General features: G+C 34.1%; 1 protein-coding gene across 7 annotated transcripts in view; it reads right to left on the bottom strand.

Annotated features, from left to right (window-relative positions):
- Nucleotides 1-2,056: 2,056 nt before the first annotated feature.
- TMEM68 (transmembrane protein 68) overlaps nucleotides 2,057-10,569 on the bottom strand; it is a 48,786-nt gene continuing 40,273 nt past the window's right edge. For 6 of the 7 annotated variants that reach the window (XR_012020185.1, XM_072804601.1, XM_072804605.1 and 3 more), the window contains one exon: nucleotides 2,057-3,432. Coding sequence is in view for 6 of the 7 variants with exons in the window: in XM_072804601.1 (XP_072660702.1) it covers nucleotides 3,328-3,432 (105 nt within the window). In the remaining variant the exon portion in view is untranslated. Of the gene's footprint in view, nucleotides 3,433-8,618; nucleotides 8,657-10,569 lie in introns of all 7 variants that reach the window. The other variant, XM_072804604.1, reaches the window with a different exon arrangement.

The following is a 10,569-nucleotide window of genomic DNA, read 5'->3' as shown; positions in this document are numbered from 1 at the left end:
AGCAGGGAATGGAGAGTTATTATTTAAAGGACAGAATTATTGTTTGGGATGATGGAACAGTTCTGGAAATGAATAGTTGTGATGGTTCTACAATACTGTAAATGTATTTAATGCCAATGAACTGTATACTTAAAAAGGGCTAATATGATAGATTTTATGTATTTTACAATAAAAAGGCAACAAAAATATATTTAAAAAATAATAATCATTTACAAAAACTTACCCTTGTAAGTATCTATTGTTTCAAAGATTCATAAATGCTATAGAGGGTCTCATATTTAAATTATTCAAAAGTATATATATATATATATATATATGTGTGTATATGTGTGTATATATATATATATATATATATATATATATACATATATACTCCTTTGAACAAAATATGACTCTGACAGTCCACAGTGGTAATATCAAGTATGTGGGGAAAGCAAAAATTGGAAAATTCTTTCTTATAGTAGAATGCCAACTAATAATAGCGTTAGAAAATCACATTTTTGAAAACCCCATAGCAGTAATTGTTTTAGGAAATAGTCAACTAAAGGATGCTAAAACTAGAGGGTGAAAGTTTGATAAGAAATGTATTCACATAGTCTCAAAGTATCTCTCCATAAACTTAATACAAAGGACAAGTTTACAGGAAAGAAACCTGGTGAGGGCCATTTTAACCAAGTGATCAAAGTTACACATTGCTAATGACACAAACCAACATTATGTGCCTCCTGATGTGAAACACTTGAAAGAGCACAGCATCATTTATGTAGTATTTCTGGAATAATGCATAACCTGAATCAAGTTATGCAAAAATATCAGAGAAAAACAGAGTGAAGGGAATCTACAAAACAAATTGTCTTCTCTAAAAATGTCAGTATCATTGAAGACAAAGGCTAAGGAATCATTCCAGATTAAAGATTACTAAAGAAATATGAAAACTAAATGCAATATGTGATCCTGCTATGAACCATGCATCAAGAGAAACTTATAAAAAGGATATTGAGACAATTGGTGAAATTTAAATCCAGCTATAAGATTGGATAATACTAGATATCAATGATAAATGTCCTGATTTTGACCATTGCTCTGTGGTGCTATAAGTGGATGGCCTTATAAGCAAGTGTAATGGTAAGGGGCATGGTATCTGCAATTTACTATCAGTTGATTCAGAAAAAAAAAAATGTAAAAAAAAAAAAAAAAAGAAGAAATTTTATATATATATATATATGGAGAGAGAGAGACAGAGATTATATATATAGACAGAGAGGAGGAGGGGTGGGTAAAGAGAACAAAACAAATGTGATGTAACAATTGGTCAATCTGAGTGAAGGGTATATGTGAGTACTATGTAACTTTTCTGTAAATTTGATATTGTTTCAAAGTTAAAAGTTTTTTGGGTTTTTTTTTTAAGGATATGAAAGATTTCCCATAGAAGTATGCCATGTTCATGCTCCTGGAGAGTCCCTAGCTTTCATAAGACTTGTGAACACTCCCTTCAAGAAGGGTTAAGAACATCCCCTTTCCATTATTACTTATATTTCCATATTTGATCATATCCCCTCATTCTTGTAAATGGCACTTAAATTCAAAGAGCAAAGACAAAGATCTTGTGTTGAGCAAGACAGGATGACTTGCAGTTAGTCCAAGTATTGAAGAACAAAACAAAGTTTTAAGTAAAGCAGTAAAACTTAAATACTGTAAAAAATAATAGCATTTGCTACATTAGCAATGAATATTGTTCTTTCTTTCATTTTTAAATCCAATAGTTGCTCCAAAACATTATTCTCATTCATTTTATAATCATTTATTTATTCATTCTGGAAATAATTATCGATTTCAAAGAAACACTGCTAACTGCTAGAGGGGGGGAAAGCTGCAAATAATCACTAAGTGACTCTTTTCATTGAAATTGAAATTAAAATATATTTATTACATTAGAAAGTAAGGTTTACTCATTGTGGCTGAGAGATGAATATGATTGTGGGTGAAAAATGAATAAACAGTAAAACAAAAAATTAGTTTAAAATAAGATAATGTCACATGCAATTTCACAAGAAAATGAATTGCAATTTACTTTATTTTTATGTTGCTTAATTTTATATACATTAAACACATCATACATATATACCTGTTATACAAAAATCTATACAAAAATCCAAGTAATTTAATGTCTAAAAAAGGAAGAGGGAGATACTGCATTTGATTTCTGGTACTCTTCCATTTAAATACTTTTAAAATTCAGATTTCAAGGAGACAACAAATTGAAAGCCATTAATTTTTCAGAAAGCTTTGTGTTCACATAAATTTATCATTCAAGTATACTTTTATTGAAACAATAAACCATTTGACTCATTGCAAAATCAAGCTAAATAAGCCATGATATTGAGCAAAAGCAGAACTTTCTTTTGCTCTGCTTTTATCAGCCTAAAATCAGCTTCTAACGTATGAAATGCAGAGCACAACAGTGATTTTTAACCTTATACTATTAAATGCCACATTGCATAGCTGACAATGCATAACACACCCTACATGGTCTATCTACTGATTCTTAAGAAATAGAATACTAAAAATAATTATTAAAAATTTTACTTTTCTTAATTTCTTTTTTGTTCAACTTGAAAAACAATGTATATTTTCCGTGGGCTTGGCAACTTGACATCATACCTAAAGAAATAATTTAAACATTGTGTGGGCCAATATATATAAATAAACTAAAAATTCTTGGTACTGTTTAATTCAGTAATAATTTCAGTTCTACAGTTATCAATCACAGCAAACATAAAGAATTTAAAATTTAAAAAAGAATTTAAAATAATATTCCTCAACATAGTATTAGCTTGTTTTTAAAAAGTGAATTGTTGAGGCACCAAAACATTATATGATTTGCCCAAGGTCATGAAAGGAATGAGGGACAGATGAAAGTATTTCTTCTCTAACTTCAATGTCTATACTAAATTATGCCATCTTGCAAAATCTGTTGCAAAATAAGCTCAGTGCAACAGAATCAGATTAGATGCATTACTTTAGGAATGTTTGTAAACCTAAATTGTTATTAATGAACTTAGTTTTTAAAATCTATATGTTTATTATTACATTATCAGGAATTTATAAAAAGAAACAGGATCATTTTCTGAATTATTAGGCATGTAATAAGTTACTATTTAAATTTGACACTATTGCAAAAACAAAATCAACAATACAATTTTAAACAAGTTCAGTGAAAGATGCTTATTAACATTTTCTTTAAAAATACTAATGATAGAACCTACAAAATTTAAAGGACAGTACAACAAACACAAACATACTAATATAAATGTATTAAATTGTCTTCTAGTTGATCTTTTGTTTTTTATGAAAACGTTCTAACAAAGCGCTCATAATGTTTCCAGGTATTCTTTGGTGTTTATCAATCAAAGCTTGAACAGCATTCTTTGTCTATTAAGAAAACAAAAGAAAAGCCATTATTCTTTTAGTTCTCAAAATAGATTTTTTATAAAGATTTTAATATACTACTTTCAAAAAGTCTTCCTTAATTCAGCACCCATCTTTCCTCAAAATGAATGATTTCCTTCTCAGAACACCCCCAGTGTAGTCCTCATACTGATTTTATTATGCTGGGAGTACAGTTAATGTTACCCGGCTATTTTCTGTACCAGATTGCACGTTCCTTAAGACACAGCTTCATATTTCTCCAGCACTGAGCACAGCAGTACTTTGCATACAATGAACACTACAAGGAATTGAAGGAAAAAAATCAGAAGAAGAAAAGTAGTAGGAAATTTTCTAGTGGGCAAATGGGAAAGGAAGTTTTACTTCTTTCTATCCATGAATAAACTTTTGTGTATTTTTCTCTCATCACTACACACCCAAACAACTATAGCAGGCAGTATAAGAGGAAAAAGTGAGGAAAACTGTAAACGAGCTGATACGCCTTTTAGTTCATTACGTCAGTTTCTAGACAGTTCAACAGGAATTTAAATTAAGTCACAGTAATGGAAAAGAAATCTAAAATAATGTTTCCCATTAAACTCATGACAAATTTAAATAATATTTACAAAAAATAAATAAATACATAAAAAATAAATAATATTTACTTTTGGATCAGTTTGTGGCTATCTAAAAAAATTTGTGTGCATGCACATTATACATGTTTGTACATGCATACACACTTCCTTTTAGATGCTAGATTTTCAATGAGTCCTTTCATAAATTAGATCTTCATCTTTTTTTTTAAGTTTTAATTTAAATTCCAGTTAGTTAACATATAGTGTAATAGTTTCAGGTGGGGATGCCTGGGTGGCTCAGTGGTTGAGCGTTTGCCTTTGGCTCAGGGCGTGTGTGATTCTGAAGTCCTGGGATTGAGTCCCACATTGGGCTCCCTGCAGGGAGCCTGCTTCTCCCTCTGCCTAGGTCTCTGCCTCTCTCTGTGTCTCTCACAAATAAATAAAATCTTTTAAAAAATTTAGTTTCCGGTGTATAATTTAGTGATTCGTCACTTCCATACATTACCTGGTGCTCATCACAAGTACACTCCTTAATCCCCATCACCAATTTCATCCAACCCCACACCCACCTCCCTTCTGGTAATAATCCATTAGTTCTCTATAGTTAAGATTCTGAGTTAAAAAAAAAAAAAAAAAAGGTTCTGAGTTGTATCTCTTTTATTTTTTTTAATTTTATTTATTCAGAGAGAGAGAGAGGCAGAGACACAGGCAGAGGGAGAAGCAGGCTCCATGCAGGGAGCCTGACGTGGGACTCAATCCCGGGTCTCCAGGATCACACCCTGGACTGAAGGTGGCACTAAACCTCTGAGCCAACTGGGCTGGCCTGTATCTCTTTTAAAATATACTTAATAAACCCTGGTCCAAATATGCATTTTAAAAATATGCCTCTCTAAACCACAAGTTCTCACATTTGTGAAAGAAGAACTATTTCATACACTTATTGTAAGTAATAAATGAAACTGCAACCATGTCTTCAGGTACTAAAGTGGCTAATATAAGTTGTTTTCTGTGAAGTATGTTCTTTTAATTTTATTCATTTATTTAGAAAACATTAGATGCTTTGGAAGCTATAACATTAACGAAATAAATCTCTAATCTCAAGCTCATAACTTAGTAAGTGGATCAAGTACAAAGCAATAAAAATGTAAGATCATTTGTAAGATGTATCTATCATCTGAGATGTGATAAGAAAGCATTTGGAAGTTCAGACTTGAGAGCCCATTTGGTGGGTAATGACAAGTAAGGACACATGAACAAGGTATTGCTTGGTCTGGGTCTCCAAGGACCAGCAAGATTTTAGTGACAGTGAAGGAAAGAGCAGGAGGAAAAAGACCACAGGAAAACAACTGCCTAAGGAATGGTGAGTTAGGGAGCTTGGCTGGAGTTTCAGGTATGTGTTCAGAAGCTTGGCGTACAAGGCTCTAAAATTAGAATTCAATTAAATCATGAAGGGCGCTAAACACCAAATGAAAATGTACAGACTTTGTTTAATATGAATTGAGGTGTCAAGGAAGGGTTTGGGGTGAAGATGTAACAGGGTAATGCATTAAGGAAATACAGCTCTTGCAAAACCATCAAAATACCCTTCTGTCACCAAACCCAGTAACATTCTTTTAATCCTACTTGACCTCTTAATCACCACTGATCTTGCTTCTGAAATTCTTACACTGGAGGAAAAGCTAGATTTTCTTCTAGCTTTCAGGCTGCTCCTTTTTAATCTTCTTTGCAGATTTCTAATCCCAAAATCAGGCACTGACTTATTCTTCAAAGGTTCAGAGTACTTTAATTACCTTTCATTTGCTGATGACTCTTGAATTTCTATCTCCAGCCTGCTCAGCTTCATAAAGAAATGTTCAATATGACTTCCCTTGAATGTTATATATACATAATTGAAAGATTTTATTTACTTATTCATGGGAGACACACAGAGAGAGGCAGAAACACAGGCAGAAGGAGAAGCCAGTTCCCTGTGGGGAGCCTGATGTGGGACTCGATCCTAGGACCCCAGGATCCTGGCCTGAGACAAAGGCAGATGCTCAACCACTGAGCCATCCAGGCACCCCTCCTTGAATGTTATAAAGGCACCTCAAATTCAATGTGCTTAAGACTAACCTAACATTCTTTCCCTCTCATACTTCGGCCTTTCCTTAATTCCTTCCCCATTTCAGCAAATCACAGTACCATGAATCTAGCCAAGTAAGTCAAAACCTAGGAGTCATCCTTAACAACTCCTGCCTCTCACTCACAATGGCTAATCCATTGGCAACATCCATTCATTTCACCTCCCAAATAACCATTCACAACTATCTACTTCTCTCCATCTTCTTTCCACCTTAACTATACACACACACACACACACACACACACACGTATATATGTATACATAAACTTGTATTTATATGTATGTGTGGATTAAGACTGTAAAGAGTTAAAGAGAACACAGAAACAGACACTGTAAACACGGAGACAGAGCAATAGATTAAAACTGAGGGAACTTTCAGAAAATGTCCCAACTGCCCTGTTCAGTCTGCATTAGCACAGTATATTTTAATTAAGATTTAGATAGTGTTTACAAAATGGTTCCCCACAATCAAATCATCCATTTTTAAAATGAGGTTTCATTTCCACATTAACTTGGAGGCTAGTAATTTTGAATTTGTGATAATCCAGGGATTATTATCTTACAGTTTATGCTTACATTATTAACAACGAAGACTGGAAAATCATGACAATATATTCACAAAAGAAAAATTTCAAGTATTCTTTATTTCAAGTAAACTTTAGTTCACTAAATGACAACTTATAATCAAAAATATGAACGTGGCAACTATGTATTTAAATAAATTCCCCCAAGAAATTCTACTGTGCTTTGGTAGACTACTTGTTACTTTAGGTACTGATAATAAAGTACATAAAATAACTGGAGATGGTAACTGATGTTACCATCAGTAACTGATGAAATACTGATGTATTTCAAGGATTCAGAAAAACTGCCTTTCTTAATTAGTTTAAATTGATCTGGTTGTAATGTTTATATTTTAATATATAAAATATCTAATTGTACCAGTAACATGAATGTGAATAAATGTTGCTCTCATATGAAAAACCCTCATATGAAAAATCAAGGCATTAAAATTTAACTATCAGTAATACATTTTCCTTAACTGAGAAAAATAAGGGTTCATTTAACTTGAGACCTGAAAGAAATGTCTGAGATCATCTAATTCAATTTCTCCATTCTACAAATAAGGAAACCTGGAACTAGAGAAGTACATACTTATCCAAAGTGACACTGCTGCCTAGTGGTAGCACAAGGATTATAACCCAGATCCTTATACTTCCACGCCAGGGGTTTTTTCCCTCTTCTATTATCTTCTATTTTCTCCAAAAGGTACATAGTATTTATAAAAAGTGGTCCTAAGTATCTCTGGCCCATTTAAATCCTAATAGGAAGAAAAAATTTTAATTTTTTTAATTTTTTAAAAGATTTTTATTTATTTATTCATGAGAGACACAGAAAGAGAGGCAGAGACATAGGCAGAGGGGGAAGCAGGCTCCATGTGGGGAGGAGCCTGATGTGGGACAGGCTCCATGCAGGGAGCCTGATGTAGGACTTGATCCCAGATCTCCGGGATCACGACCTGAGCCAAAGGCAGACACTTAACCGCTGAACCACCCAGGCGTCCCATGGGAGAAAAAATTTTAAAAGAACAAAACAGAATTGGTTTTACCCTACAAGAGAATGCACTGTTGGGGGGAAGCAAAGAAATGTGCTATATTAACATTAAAGGGAGTGTGGGCAGAAGCAATGTCACTGGTTACAGTCTCACCCTGATTTAAGGCTCCTGGAGTGCTATCAGTAAGGCATCTCTCCTGGAAGAGACAAGTGTCTAGCTTTGCAGAGAGCATGTCCTGACCTTGTCAAGGAGTGTCACAGAGTTTTGTTTTCAGAATGCAGGAGGGCAATAAACTGTGATTATATTTAAAGGACCAGGAGGAAACCTGGAGGTAAGTTTTCTAAGAATGAAGTTCGTAGATAAGGCATATAATGTTTCTTTCCCTTTCCCTTTGTGAAACTTGCCACATATCAGCTGCCTGATTTGAAAAGTCTCATCTAATACACATTATAGCTGTTTGAGCTGCATATCCTTTTCTAAGTGCCTGGTCTTGCTGAGTCCCAGTAAGGTATAGTAGATTATAGAAATTCATTCCCTCTCTATTGGGCCATCTTATGGGAGGAATACAGATCTTGTCCCAGTCAAGTCCAGTGTGGCCGTGTAACTGTCAGTGGGAATAAGTGAGCTATATCCAAACAGAAGCTTTAAAAGTTTCCACTCCTGACATTTTCTTTATTATGGCAATGTCCCACATGAATCAGCCTGAACCCAGGAGAAAGAAGACATGGACCTCAGGAGAAATAAAACATGAACCAGAAGTAAGCTTTACTGTTCTAAGCTTCTGAGATTGGTTGTTTGTTACTGTAACACACCCTAGCAAAACTGATAAATCATCTAGTTTTCTTATGTGTAGAACAGCAATAAGGTCTACCCTACAGGATTAAATCAGACTTATCCACAGAAGGAAAAAGAAAAAAAAAAAAAAAAAAAGTAAAATTACCTCTGTTCACAGATGACATGATTTTATACATAGAAACCCTAAAGATTCCACCAAAAAGAAAAGGAAAAAAAAAAAACAGAATAAATGAATTCAGCAAAGCTGCAGGATATAAAATCCACACACAAATCAGCTGTGTTTGTACATGCTTAACAATGAACAATCTGAAAACAAAACAAAACAATCTCATTGACAATAGCATCACAAAGAATAAAATACTTAGGAAAAAACTTAACCAAAGAAAGGAAAGTCTTACACATTGAAAATTATAAAACATTGCTAAAAAAATTAAACACACAAATATAATAGAAAGACATCTGTGTTCATAGATTAATAGATTTAATATTGTTAAGCTGTCCATTCTATCCAAGGTGATCTATAGATTCAAGGCAATCCTTATCAAAATCCCAATAGCATTTTTTGCAGAAATAGAAAAAAAAAATCCTAAAATTCATTTGCAATTTCAAAGGACTCTAAATAGCCAAGAGAAGAAGAAAGTTCCAGCCCTCATACTTTCCAATTTCAGAACATATTACAAAGCTACAGAAATCAAAACAGTATGGTAATGGCATAAAGACAAACACAGAGACCAAAGAAATAGGATAGACAACCCAGAAAAACACATTCGAATGTAGAGCAAATGATCTTTGACAAGGGTGCCAAGACCATGCAATGGGGAAAAGGCAGTCTCTTCATCAAATGGTGATGGGAAACTAGATATCCATGTTAAAAAAGAATGAAGTTAAACCTTATCTTATATCATAAACAAAAATTATCTCAAATTGGATTAAAAAGCTAAACATAAGACCTAAAACTATAAATATAAAGCTCCTAGAAGAAAATATAAGAGAAAAACTTTGTGACACTGGATTTGGCAATAATTTCCTGAGTATGACACCAAAAGAACAGGTAACAAAGCCAAAATAGAAAAATGGCTCTACATCAAACTCAAAAACTTGTATACGGGGGATCCCTGGGTGGCGCAGCGGTTTGGCGCCTGCCTTTGGCCCAGGGCGTGATCCTGGAGACCCGGGATCGAATCCCACATCGGGCTCCCGGTGCATGGAGCCTGCTTCTCCCTCTGCCTGTGTCTCTGCCTCTCTCTCTCTCTCTCTCTATCATAAATAAATTTAAAAAAAAAAAAAATTTAAAAAAAAAAAAAAACTTGTATACGACAAAAGAAACAATCAACAGGGTAAAAAGGAACCTATGGAATGAGAGAAAATATTTGCAAATCACATATCTAGTAAGGAGTTAATATCTATAATATATATAGAACTTCTACAATTCTACAACAAAAAAACGAAATACGATTTTAAAAAATGAGCCAACATCTTAAACACACATTTCTTCAGAAAATATATACAAATAGCCAACAAGCTCACACCCATTAGGATGGCTACCAACATACAAAACAGAAAATACCAAGTGTTGACAAGGATGCAGAGAAATTGGAACCCTTGTGCACTGCTGGTAGGGATGTAAAATGGCATGGTCAAATATAGGAAACTGTATGGATGAGGTTCCTTGAAAAATTAACAATAGAATGATCATAGTATAAGATAATAGAAAATAGGTATTGGTCTCTGCCCTTGTTCCTGACATAGAGCTCTTGAAACTCTTATAGTCTTCTAAGTGGTAAGGGCACTAGAAGCATCTTCTGTTCTAACATTTGGTTCCAACTTCAGTTCCTGATGCAGCACTCAAATCCTTATAATTTCCTGGCTGATAAAAATCTTTTGTTTTACTGGCCTCATGGATGGCTTCTGGGTAAGAGCTGGCCATCAGAAAGACCAAACCATGACTAGAAGCTTGGAATTTTCAGCCTGACTCTATCATCATCTCCCATAAAATCCCAATAATACAAGGTTCATGGAGCTTCCAGGTGGGTGAATCCATCCACACCAAGAGGGTGACACACCCCAACTCCACAGAGGCCCTGAACCTGGGGCCC

The sequence above is a fragment of the Canis lupus genome, chromosome 28 (assembly GCF_048164855.1).
Source record: "Canis lupus baileyi chromosome 28, mCanLup2.hap1, whole genome shotgun sequence".
Classification (NCBI taxonomy): domain Eukaryota; kingdom Metazoa; phylum Chordata; class Mammalia; order Carnivora; family Canidae; genus Canis; species Canis lupus.
This window is presented reverse-complemented; position numbering and strand designations above follow the sequence as displayed.